Below are 12,747 nucleotides of genomic sequence, written 5' to 3'. Positions count from 1 at the left end.
CCTCTCATTAAAAAATTAGGATTAAATCATGTAAAGCATGATTCTTGTCTCCTTGTTCCCAATTCTCTCTGTCTGGTTTCTATTTTATTGTGCCTGGTGTTACCTCTCCTTCCCTTTTTGTGGAGAAGCGGAGAGCACAGAGCTCCAGCAGAGCTATGCCGTACCACTGCTATGTAGATGGAGCTCATTAAACACTTCTTGATTGCTTGAACATATAGGAGATCCACTCTACAACATTTAGGGTCAATATTTCCTGTCCCCTAGTATCACCTTGATACTTCCCCTAAAATAAATGGAACTGAGAATTAACTACAGTGCTGACCATCCTCACAACCAAAAGCACAGTTTGAAAGGAAGGAAAATACAGCCAGAAAAATAGGACAATATGTGATCTTTTATATTTTCATAGGGCAGAGAACTTTCTCTTACTTTGTTTGAATGGAAATTTGACATCCTAGTGTAAAATGAAAGCTGTTTATAGAAGTGTTTGTTTCGTTCGAGCACTTCATCATTAAAAACCATTTGAACGTGTACATATATAGACACATATACATATTTATATTCATTCACTTAACATTTATTGAGCATTTACTACGTGCCTTACCCTGCACTAAGTGCTGAAGGTACAGCAGTGAACGAATCAAACTAACAAAATTATCTTTGTCCTATTATCTATATCTTAACCACATGTAAGTTTTGATTTTTAAAACAGGGGGAGTAAAATATATGGTATGAGGAATTTGTACTGTGGAGGAAAATAAAGAAAGGCAGACAGGAAATGTGAAGTGGGCATTTTAAATAGTGTGGTCAGAAAGGGACTCACTGAGAAGGTAACATCTTAGGAAAGACCTGAAAGAGGTAAAGGTAAGCCATGCAGATGTCTAGGGAGGAGGTGCTCAGGGGAGCAGGAACAGCAAGGGTCCCGAGGCAGGAGTGCAGCTGGCATGTTCACTAAACAGAAGGAGGCCAGGGGGGCTGGAGCCAAGGAGCTGGGAAGAGATCAAGAGCAGGTAAGGCTGGACAGGTGAGTGAAGGAGCCGAGTGCACAGGTCACTCTAATGACCTTAGTTAGCTTTCACCCTGGATGAAAGTGGAAGTTTTTGAGCAGCAGTGACAAGTTCTGAGATACATCACTCTGAGAGTTATGTTGAGAGCAGAGTGTAGGGGCCAAGGTCAGATGGAGGAAGACCAGTAGAGGCTGCTGCAGTAACCCACGTGGTGATTTGGCCAGGTGGCAAACAGTGAAAAAAATACAGCCAAAAAGATGAGGCAGTACTAGCAAATAAGTACTACAACTACATAAAAACTAAAAGTTTAAAAGAATGATTTAAAGAAATATGAATTCCAATATTCTCTTTCCCAAACTCCAACTCAATAAAGCATTGTGTTCATCCTTGGAGTGTAGGCCACACCCACTTTTGGAGGCCACTGTTTAACAATAATTGGTTGGCTGACTCGTCCCAGCTGACCTGAATGTCTGCGCGGCTTTCTGTCTTTAGATCCTATGCTCAATTTCCTTTTTCCTTATCTTGCCAGTCTTAGACACCAAAACAAGTCTCCTCTACAGAGACTAACCATACAGAGGCTGGTGATTACACGTAGGAATTTTCTTCCTTTCTTGAGAAAGTCTGTGGTCACCATGTCAACTGCACCCAACTCTGGGCCAACCTTTGAGAAATAAACTTGTTAGATGCACATGTTATTTGGGTTCAACAAAACAGGATTTTGCCTGGGAGAACCCAAGATATTTGCTAAAGCAGCACCTCTGAAGCAGGCTAAGGTGGGCCCCAGCTCACAAGAGACGAGATGGGGTCTGTAAGGATTGCTCCCTTTATCCTGTAAGAAGTTCAAAAGGATTCTCAAAGGACTACACTGAGAATAGCCCCAGGGCTTCTGTGTCCCCACAGTCAGGCTCCTGGAGATGGCAGAAGACAACCTTCTTGGGGAAAGGACCCCTCACCCTTAGACCAAACTCAGGATGTGTTTACCAAACCTGGGACATTTTAAAGCTGCCACCTATGCACTTGGTGCAAAATCAGAAGTTCATAAAAGGCAGATACTTTTTTAAATGAGATTCCACAAAATGAGAAAAGACTGACACTGAAATATGTGAGGAGCTATCTTAGAATGTTAGAGCTTAAAAGAATTTAGAGAATTTTCTACCCGTTCCCATTTTGACAGACAAAGAAACCAAGGCCAGGACTTATCCAAAACCATACAACTGTTAGAAAAACCATGAGTAGAATCCACATCTTCTAATTCCCAATCTAGTGTTATTTTTAAAACAAACTAAAGCAAAACAAAATTTTTAAAATAAAAAAAAGCAAAACTTTTAGAGACAGCTTAAAATTGTGATTAATTTCCATGTCTACGCTCAGATGTTTCCACAAATCTCCCTAACTCTACTATGACCTCTGAAAGTTCTCTTAGGGGAAAATGGTCTTCTGGTATAAAAGATATCTTAGAAAGTTATGCTGGAATGCTTAAGACTTCCTGGGATGGGAGCAAGGGGACTCTAAGCAAACAAAAACCAAGAAATGCAAACAATTATTGACTTAATAAACCCTGAAACAGCCCAAAGGTGGACAATATACTTATCTGCTTAGCTCACTTTATAGAATTTTTGTTTTCAAATGATGAGGCAAGTGAAAAGATCCTTAAAAATTATGAATATCATAATTACAAACTGGATTTATGAATCATTAATTTCAACCTCTTAGGCTACCAAGAAATTTACAAACATGAACACCAATAAGAGCAAATACCGGCACTCCCAACCTCTGAAAGCAGCCAGAGTCAGATAAGATATTGGTTAAAGGGTTTAAAAGGAGTAATCTATAAAAGGGTTAATCTAAAAAAGGTGGTGGCTTATGCCTGTTATCTCAGCACTTGAGGAGGCTGAAGCCAGCAGATCATTTGAGGCCAGGAATTTGAAACCAGCCCGTCCAACATGGTGAAACCCCATCTCTACTAAAAACACAAAAAAATTAGCCGGGCATAGTTGTGCATGCCTGTAATCCTAGCTACATGGGAGAATGAGGCACAAGAATCACTTGAACTTGAGGAGGGGGTGGGGCAGGAGGTCACAATGAGCTGAGATTGCACCACCGTGCTCCAGCAAGGCTCTGTCTCAAAAAAAAAAAAAAAAAAAAACACAATAAATATAATCGGTAATCTTAGGATATCTATTAATTGAAGTAGGGTGGAGAATGAGAATTAATCCCTAAGTCGCTGATGCTGGCTAAAATCCTCCTCTGGAACCTGAAGCTGTTTGACTTTTTTACCTGGGAAACCTTATTAGAGCTCATCTGCAAATACACCCTTCATAGCCACATTTGTAAGAAAGGCTATAACACAAACCATCTGAAGAACACTGGTCTCCATCACAGGCACTGAGTCACAGAAGAGAAAGTGCAGAGCTGAGACACCAGAAAGGCATCCAGTCCAACCTCTTCATTTTACAAAGAGAAACCTGAAGCCTACAGAGTTAACATCTTGCTAGGGTTGGCTAATGTACAACATATGTCACTTCTCCCTTTCCATATATCCATAGCAAACACTGGTAATCAATCACACTTTGTCCAATCCTTAACTGCAAGAGTCAGAATGCTTCTATCAGATTATACCTGCAACCCCTGGACCAACCGCAGAACTGATGTGTGAGATGGAAGCCATTTCCCAACTCTGTACAAGGTCATAAAACAATCTTTGTAATACTGCACCAGTGTGGACCTAACTCAAAAGAGAGTGAGTAGCCTGCTAGTCAAACTAGTTTACGGTCACTGTCAAGCCTGCGGTGAGCAAACACGGAATCTATGTGGATATATGATGACCATGTATCCAGGTTTACCCAGGACAGTCCTGGCTCACATCTGTTTGTGGCTTCATGTTGAGTAGCATCACCTATGATTCTCAAAAGGATAAAAATGATACAGTCATCCTAGTTCTATGTAGTTCCTAATCATCCACAAACATTTATAAATGTTGTTTGTTTCATACATGATGTGTCGGGGGGTGGGGGGAACATTTAACCAATCACCAGGAGTTTTCTCATACAAAGGGGCTTTCAAATAACACTAAACCAGTTTTCAAGAGGGAGTCATGGATCACTGTCCAAGCCAATCTTTTTTACATATTGAGCTTCAATATTAAATTCCTTTGAGGGAAAACAAAAAGGAGTGTCATAGCTTAAACAAATTTGGAAACCACAGGATTATCAGATCCCTGTAGCTCTGCCTGTTTTTAAATTATTTCATGTTATACTTTGCCTATAAAAATTAACATTGTCTTGTAGAAATACAAATCTTTTTAAAGAATCTTTCATCCCTGTTTCTGGTGCAAACAATTTGTGCCTTTTTGAGTTTATATTTATTCTCTGTTTAAAGCAAAAGAGGAAGTAAAAAGTTGAAATCCTAAAAAAGAAAAGAAAAGAAAAGAAAAGAAAAAAGCTGGTGCCATCAATCCAGAGCTAGAGCTTACATGCTGGTGTTAAACTTAAGCTAAAGAGCCAATCATATATGTAAGAGAAGAGTAAGTTTATTTGGAAAAGTCATTCATCCAGCAAACATAGATATCAACTATGTGCACAAGTGAAAGGTATTGATATTAAACTTTCACATGGAAAGTTTAAAGATGTTTTCTGGCTGCCCAGACAGAAGACTAGAAGGAAATATATCAAAATGTCAAGAGTAGTTATCTCTGAATATAAAGGGTTCAGATGGCTTAAAATTTTTTTTTGTTTTGCTCATTTAGCTTTCTAATTTTCCTATAATGACTGCAGTTCATTTAGTTTATAGATAGATATTTGTAAGAAAAAAATCACTGAACTACCAACATATCATTCACCAGGGTGGGTAAGTGGAGAGGCTGTTTTGGGAGAGGCCAGGCAAGGACAGGGGCCTCAGAGCAGCTCCCTACTCTGTACAGAAATGGGTCTGGCCCAAGAGGCAGAAACAGTTCAGGGAACACTGCTCATCCAATGGCGTCCCTGTAAACAAGAGCAGGCACCCATTAACCCTATGGTTGCACTGCCCTTTCAGCTATAAGTATAGCCTTGTGGTCAGAGCCCCACCTGTGCAATCAGACTGCCAGGGTAGGACAATGTGCTAGGTCACTTACTGGGCGTGTGACCCTAAACAGGTCAATTAGCCTCTCTATTCCTGTTTTCTCATCCATAAAATAGGAATCACACCACCACCTACCTCCTAGTGTGGCTATGAAGATTAAGACATGATTTACTGCAAAAACCCAGCATACAACAAGAGCACAATAAATGCGTGACATTATTAGGTCTCTGCCATGAAACACCAGCCTCAAATGCACTCTCAAAACCATGTGATTGGGTCCCAAAACAACCAGAAAAGGCTCCAAATAAAGACTCTTTTTCCTTCTTCTCTGCTGAAGGCAGGACTACAGGACAGTGTTTGCTTTGAGACCAGTGCTCTAGGGAGCAATGAAGAACAAGGGCAGCCCAATAAAATCTGTAACACGTCCCAAGGCCCCACACTACGAGCTAGAAATCTTGCTCCCAAAGTTACACAGGATTTCTAGTCTCTTGCCACCACCACCGCTGCCAGCCACTGCCTTTGGCAAGAAGGTAGGTGACTCAAGTGTGAACTAGGACTTGGCAAGGGAACACCAAACCAGAAGGCCTCCAGGCAGGAAGCTCCAAAAGGGCCACCTGCTGAAATGGTTTGTCTGCAGGCAGCCTCCAAGACCAAAGTGGTGTTCTGCTATCATTAGCAAATGCAGGTAAGAATAGTGGACATTTTAAACACACAACAGAACTTACCATCCTAGCTTCATAACTCTGAAAATAAATTTCAGGTAGAGACCCAGGTTGAAGATATGACCACACACTTAATATGACTGTAGTGCCTTAACTATATGACATAAAGAACACCCCAAAAAAGTCAGTATCAAATCAATTTGCAAAAAGGTGTCATGGCTATCATTGAATCAAAATGCATTAGATTTGTATGTAATAAAATTTTCTTTCCCAAACTTAAAATTATCTCACTTTACCAAAAATGTAAAACTCCTAATACAAGAAAATAATTACATTATTATATTAATGACACAGTTCAGTGTGTTCTACGTTATACAGAGTAACCAATTCCTCCCAGTTTGCCTGGAATTTTCCCAGTTTTAGCCCCATGTGCTGAGAAACGAGTCAATCTGCACAAACCAGGATGGTTGGTGCCCCCAAGGCTGCAAGAAAAAGCCTGTGTGTCTTGTGAAGAGGAAAACAGAAGGGACACAGTTACAAAAGTTACAAATGCAGAAGTGCTAAATGCCAAGTTTGTTTGTAGTGATAGCTCCCAGTTCCTTTTCATAGTAAAAAAAAAAAAAAAAAAAAAAAAAAGACTGAAAATCACACTGATCTCTTCCTTTCAGTTTTTACTCTCCCAAAAAAAGAGTTGGGAAAAAACATTTTCCTTCTCTTGCAAGATTGAGAGGTCACTACAGGACTGACTGCTGAAGTAGTGTCTGCTTCACCAAGCAAGCTCCTGCACCTAGCTTTAGCTGGAGAGAAAATCTCATCATCTGACACCCCTGACTTTGGCCACATTTAAGGACAAATCAAGGCAATTTGTGTTTCAGGTTATCAATAGCAAGAGTGTGTCCTCCAACAAAAAATTTAAGAGGCCTAGCAAAAATCAAAATTTGCTTCACAAATAGGGCATTTAACAGATGAGGTGCCAGGCATGGTGGCTCACACCTGTAATCCCAAAATTTTGGGAGGTTGAGGCAGGTGGATTGTTTAAGCCCAAGAGTTTGAGGCCAGCCTGGGCAACATGGCAAAATCCTGTCTGTCTGTACAAAAAATATAAAAATTTGCCAGGTGTGGTGGCACACGAACCCATAGTCCCAGCTACTGGGGAGGTTGAGGTGGGAGGATCCTTTGAGCCTGGGAAGCCAAGGCTGCAGCGGGCCATAATTACACTATTGAGTCAGAGTGAGACCCTGACTCAAAAAAAAAAAAAAAAAAGAAAGAAAGAAAAGAAAAAAAGAGGGAGAAATTAAGAAGCTATTGTTTTACTAGAAGCTGAATGGAAAGCAAGGCACTCTGTACAAACTCTAAGGCAGGATTCCAAGCACGCAGCTCCATACCCACAATGATGGAGCAAAATTCTTTTAGTAGCAGTCTAAGCAAATGATTTTAAAAGTTAATCTGTGAGGTTAAGAACTGACTTCTAAGAATTGAGTCTCAAACAGAAAAGGTAAGACCATATAAGGCAAGGAAGACTACACACTTCCTGGACCTAAAGATACACAGAAACCATCCTTGCTCACCACCCCGCCCCACCCAGGCCACTTCCCCACCCCATCTCCTTCTGACTTTGTCCCAAGATAGACTGGCCATTTTCAGAAGTTCTTGAATCTTAAAACGCCTTAGGCTGTTTTTATGTATCTGGAGATGGAACCAAATGAAGGTTGCATGACCCTTTCTTTCTCTCCATACTCATACTCGTTTACTGGGGGAAGGAAGGAAATAAACTTGGAAACATTTTAAAAGGCAACATCTTTGAAATTCCTGCTCTGCTAAGACCTGAAGAATAACTTCCTTTCTAAGATCAAGTAATACACTTTTCAATAGGGTTGATCTTGATTTAAAAAGAGATGCTTTCTTATAACCCGTTCAATACATCCAATGAGATGATGGAGCTGTCCTATACCAACTGTAACAGAAAGCATAACCTCCTAGAAGGCAGGAGACACGGCTAACCCCAGCCCTGCTGGCATTAGGCCTGTGGCTGGCATTCCTTGAGGAAGACTTGCTTCACTTCTTCAGATCTATTTTGTCATGTAGAAAAGAAGGGCTTGGGCTAGAGCATCCTTAAAAGTTCTTCAATTCTAAACTTCTTTGGATGTTCTTTCTTATATGTGTTAACAATAATACCTATTAGAACCATTCTTTGTACTTTGAAGATCTAGGGATTAACACACAAGTACAGCAATGTGTACCAGCAAAGATGACAGGCCCAAGACACGCTGACTGTAAGATTTAAAATAAGCAAATGTCTTAACAGTTGGCAAAGTGTGGGACCAAAAGGTGAAGGAAATCATATCAACTTACACTTTTAAATGCTCTGGAACCAGTGAGAACAAATACATTCATCATAGGTACCAGCTGCTCTTCCTATTAAATTTAACAATAACATGAATTTTAACTCTGATTTCCCCGTCCCTAACCCCGCAACACCTGTAAATATTTAGGAAAAACAAGCTGAAACATTGAATCTAACAAGCAGGAGAGCAAATCATTGTGGTGATGGACTGCATTTCAGTTGCAAGATGTTCTGGATGGATACTAACTGGAGAAAAAAAGTTAGCAGATGCAACTCATGGATAAGTTTGAGGTATTTAATAGCAAAGTCTGGCACGTCTAACCCTGTGGTCAATGTCACGATTGCCTCTCTGTCCGCTAGGACCCCAGAACAAAGTTCATTTCACTACCCATGAATAAACCGGGGTCGGGTGGGGGGTGCAAACCGTTTCCTTTTATTGTGGAAAGAGCTGCAAAGAGTTCTGTCGTGCAACTTGGTTGAGCGCCCGTTAGTGTCAATGTAAGAGCAGCCGAGCCCGCGAAGGTGGCTGTTTCCATTCCACAGACCTGCGGCGGCGGGGACTGTCAATTCGATGCAGCAAATAACCCCACCTCTCCAACCCAGCACTCCAGAGCTGCCCTGTGTGGTGTCTCAGCAAGGAAAGCCAACAAAGCTGGTGGACACCGGCAGACCGTAGCCCAGCGCCTGTGAGTCGAGGCTCCGAGCCGACTTCACCCCCTCCTCAGAGGGACCAGCCTGATCCGAAAGGGCGGTCTCCAGGGGTCCCCATCCCGCACCACACACACAGCCTGGGGCAACTAAAGAGGAAGTCGAGATGTCACATCCCACGGATAAAGACAGCCCTGCCACACAAGAGCCGCATTGGGGGCCAGACTCCTGCTAGGCTGGCGAAGGGTCCGGGGCTGCGATCCTTTTTCCCTCTCCGTGCAGAGCGTCCTCCTCCCGGGGGCGCGGGCCGGCGGCGCCCACGCAGCGCAGCGCGGTGGGTGTCCCGGGAGCACCTCGAGCCCCCGGCCCCCTCCCCGGCCCCGCCGGGCCCGCGGCCGCCGCACCCCCGCACCGCGGCTGCCCAGCGCCCGCGGGCCCTGCCAGGGACTCGGGCGCGCAGTTCCGACGGCCCAGGGCGGGGACGGCGCCTCGGAGAGGAGCCGCAGCCGCCGCGGGCTCTTGGAGGCACCGGCGGCCGCGCTCACTCCTCCGCTTCGCCGCGAGTAAACAGCTCGCGGGCGCGCTCCAGCCGCGCGCCCCCATCCCCCCGCCGGGCTCCGCGCCGCCCCGAGCCCGCGCGTCCCGCCCGCCGGCGCCGCCGCCCCCTACCTGGTCGGTGAGTTTGAGCACTGCCATTCTTCCGCTCCTTCGCGCGCACACACATGCAGGTCCCCGGCCCGCAGATGTCACGCCGGGAGCCGGGGAAGCGGAAGGGATTGCCAGGGGAAGGGAAAAAAATCTGGCTCCCGAATTTGACAGCCCTCCCCCTGCTCCTCCTCCGCCGCCGCCTCCTCCCGCCGAGAGGCTGACACTGGCTAGTGGGGTTTGCAGCCGAGCCCGCCCGCCTTTCCACAGGAAGTACCGGCTGCTGCCAGCCGGGCCGCCACTGACATCACCGCGCGCTGGCTCGCCCGCCGCCTGGGCCGACGCTGCCTCCTGCCGCCAGCAGCCGCGCCGCGCAGCCCGGCCCCCCGCGCTGCCCCCGCGCCCGCCCCGGGCCGCCGCCTGCCTTCCGCACCTGCACGCGGCGCCCCGCCGGGCGGGCCCTGGGCCCCGGGCCGATCGCCGGCTTCCCTGGCGGGTCTCAGGCACACGGGTGGGGAAGCCCGTGGGGACACACCCCAAGGGGGCAGGAAAGGCTGTCACTCACACGCCGTCTACTTTAACCGGAGAGACGGGGTCACGTCCCTTTCCCCTAATCCAGAATCAGATGGTGATAGCGCCCCGACGGTCCCACCTCGCCAGGGACCGCAGTTCCGATGCTCTCTTTGTTTAATGCGGGGAGGCCGTGAATACACTGTGATTCTTTAGGGGGGTGTTTCTCAAACATTTCATTTAGGGGTGGAGGGAACAGAAGCTCTGGCCCTTCCACCTTGTTCTCCAGCCACCTTCCAGCTAAACACATGCACACAGATACACACACATACTATTGTTAAATTCAAACACCCTGGGTTTGGTTTCTGCAGGTGCAGGTGCAGGTGGAGCAGAGTTCCTGGAGAAGCAAAGCAGTCCTAAATCATTGAAGTGATGAGGCTTTTGAGCGTTCCCACCAGTTCTTACTGATTTCTACAAAATCCCAAATTACCAAGCTCATCAACAGATAGAAGACAGCTGTCAAACATCACGGGCTACAGCTACAATGGTCATATTCGTAAGAATAGTAAGGGTTGATAGTTCTGGAATTTAGAGCAAACACTTATTCATTGAACAGCTATGTACTGAGTGCCTACCTTGTCAGGCACTGTCTAGGCACAGGAATAAACAGGGAGCATACACAAGATACCAGCTCTCAGAATATGCCAACATAAACCACATAGTCTCTGCTAATGAATGTAATTACAAACTGAGATAAGGGATCTCAAAGGAACACATGCTTCTGAAGGAACCCACGACAAAGGAATCAGACCAGACTGCGTGGGTGAGGGCAGGCTTCCCCGAGAAAGTGACAGGAGTTGAGATCTGGAGGAGGGAGAGGTAAGTAAGCAAGTGGGAGAGGAAGTGCTCCCAGGCAGCCCCATGTGCCCCTGGCAGGCCATGGTGCAAACCTGCAGGGCAGCACTGAACAGCTTTGAAAAGCAAACTAGAGCTACAGAGTTCTTTGGTCAAGACCAAACATCTACCTGTACTGTATATTTGCAAACCAAATGTGCATTTTTCCTCCCTACTCTTAGAACCTCTCCCAAAGATTCCACGTGAGATAGGAGAGAAGGAAGAATGAATATCCTCACATTTATCATCCAGCCACTCTGGTTGTTGAAGTAGCTAAATCCCAAGTGTACCTTTATTCATCCTATAGATTATAATTCAGATCATGCAGACAAGAAGAACCAAGGAAACTTGCTCCTGGCGTCCACTCTTCTATTATCAATGTTGCATGGAAACAAAAAAAAATTATTTCTAAGGCCTTTCTCAGACATACAACAGATTATGTTGCATCTATGAGTCAATTCTTCACTGCTGTTATTGGTATGTCTATTTACTGAGCAGCCTGCATGGCTTTGTAAGTAAACTGAATAGGACACTGCATTCCCTACTTAAATAGAGCCGTCTTGCAGAAAAGTGATAACAAATTACTTAATTTGGAAGCTGCACTCAAGATCCAATTTGATTCATCGCAGACATGCCTGCACCTAAGTTCCTGGGACCAGAATGGGGAGGCGACAGTTCTCTACCCAATCAGACCATTGTCTTCTTTTTGTAACTAGTACTTTTAAGACTCCCCTTACTATCCTGAAAAGTAATTTGTGGATAATATTTCCTACCTCTACAAATTTCAAAAACAAAAAAACCAGCAACAGTATATTGCCCTAACTGTACAGTAAAGGAAAAATTAAATGAAAGTCATTTATGATGAATATATACTTCAGTAGGTAAGTGGTACAACACAACTCTGTCATCTGACAAAGCAAAGCAGTAAGATGCTTGCACCTATGTGTAGAGGCTTTGTGAATGAGAGAATTACAAATGCAGACAGATATGAATATATAGTGTTAGCAATTCAAATATCAAGATTGATGTTGTCATAGGTAACATGACTTTGTGAAAGGTCAAACAACTCATGGCCAAGTTCCAAATAAAATAAGGAGCAAAGGACTGGGCAAAATTTACTGATATGGCTACATTGATCAGAAGGTCTGTTTTTAATGTGTTAGCCTGTACTTTGACAGTGATTCTAACACTTTACTTTGTTAAATGAGACTCAGACTCAGCAGTGGCCTATATTCGGTGAGCTTGAATTGCCACAATGTCCCTGATATAAGGTTTATGGAGATGGGAATGTTGGAATAATTTTATCATGTATAATCTGTAAACCAAACCCTTCATATTCCTGGAAGGCCAGATGATGGTCTTTATACTGAGGCATTGAAAAATATAGCCAAGGCACCATGGCTTACGCCTGTAATCCCAGCACTTTGGAAGGCTGAGGCAGGTGGATCACCTGAGGTCAGGAGTTCGAGACCAGCCTGGCCAACATGGCGAAACCCCATCTCTACTAAAAATACAAAAAATTAGCCAAGCATGGTGGCGTGCACCTGTAATCTCAGCTAGTCAGGAGGCTGAGTCATGAGAAATTGCATGAACCCAGGAGATTGCAGTAAGCCAAGATCATACCACTGCACTCCAGCTTGGGTGACAATGCAAGACTCTGTCAAAGAAGAAGGAGAAGGAGAAGAAAAATAAGATGGAAGGAAGAAAAGGAGGAAGAGGAAGAGGAAGGAAAGAAATGAAGAGAAAAAAAGAAAAACTCTCTAGAAGCTGGATATGATGGTGGGAGATGCTTTCATTGAGAGGGCTCCTTGATTTTTATGTTAGTGGGATCCTGGCATGGCAGTGGCCAAGTGGCAGCATTTAACTGGCAGAGACATGGTAGACACATTTTCTATAATGAACAGCAGAGGCAAAGTAGTACTTAAAGGTCTTAACCTACAGGTATATCTGGCAGTGCCCTAGGTGGTCTTAGGGATGA

At 44.5% G+C, this 12,747-nt stretch overlaps 1 protein-coding gene across 8 annotated transcripts in view; it reads right to left on the bottom strand.

Moving 5' to 3' along the window:
* The window catches only part of ANKRD44 (ankyrin repeat domain 44), a 343,966-nt gene extending 334,353 nt beyond the window's left edge, over positions 1-9,613 (bottom strand). For 6 of the 8 annotated variants that reach the window (XM_039469992.2, XM_039469994.2, XM_039469991.2 and 3 more), the window contains exon 1: positions 9,390-9,612. In XM_039469992.2, coding sequence (XP_039325926.1) covers positions 9,390-9,416 — 27 coding nt within the window. In that variant the 5' untranslated portion in view covers positions 9,417-9,612. Of the gene's footprint in view, positions 1-9,389 lie in introns of all 8 variants that reach the window. The other 2 variants (XM_039469990.2, XM_039469993.2) reach the window with 2 other exon arrangements.
* Positions 9,614-12,747: the final 3,134 nt, after the last annotated feature.

The sequence above is a fragment of the Saimiri boliviensis genome, chromosome 5, assembly GCF_048565385.1.
Source record: "Saimiri boliviensis isolate mSaiBol1 chromosome 5, mSaiBol1.pri, whole genome shotgun sequence".
NCBI lineage: Eukaryota > Metazoa > Chordata > Mammalia > Primates > Cebidae > Saimiri > Saimiri boliviensis.
This window is presented reverse-complemented; position numbering and strand designations above follow the sequence as displayed.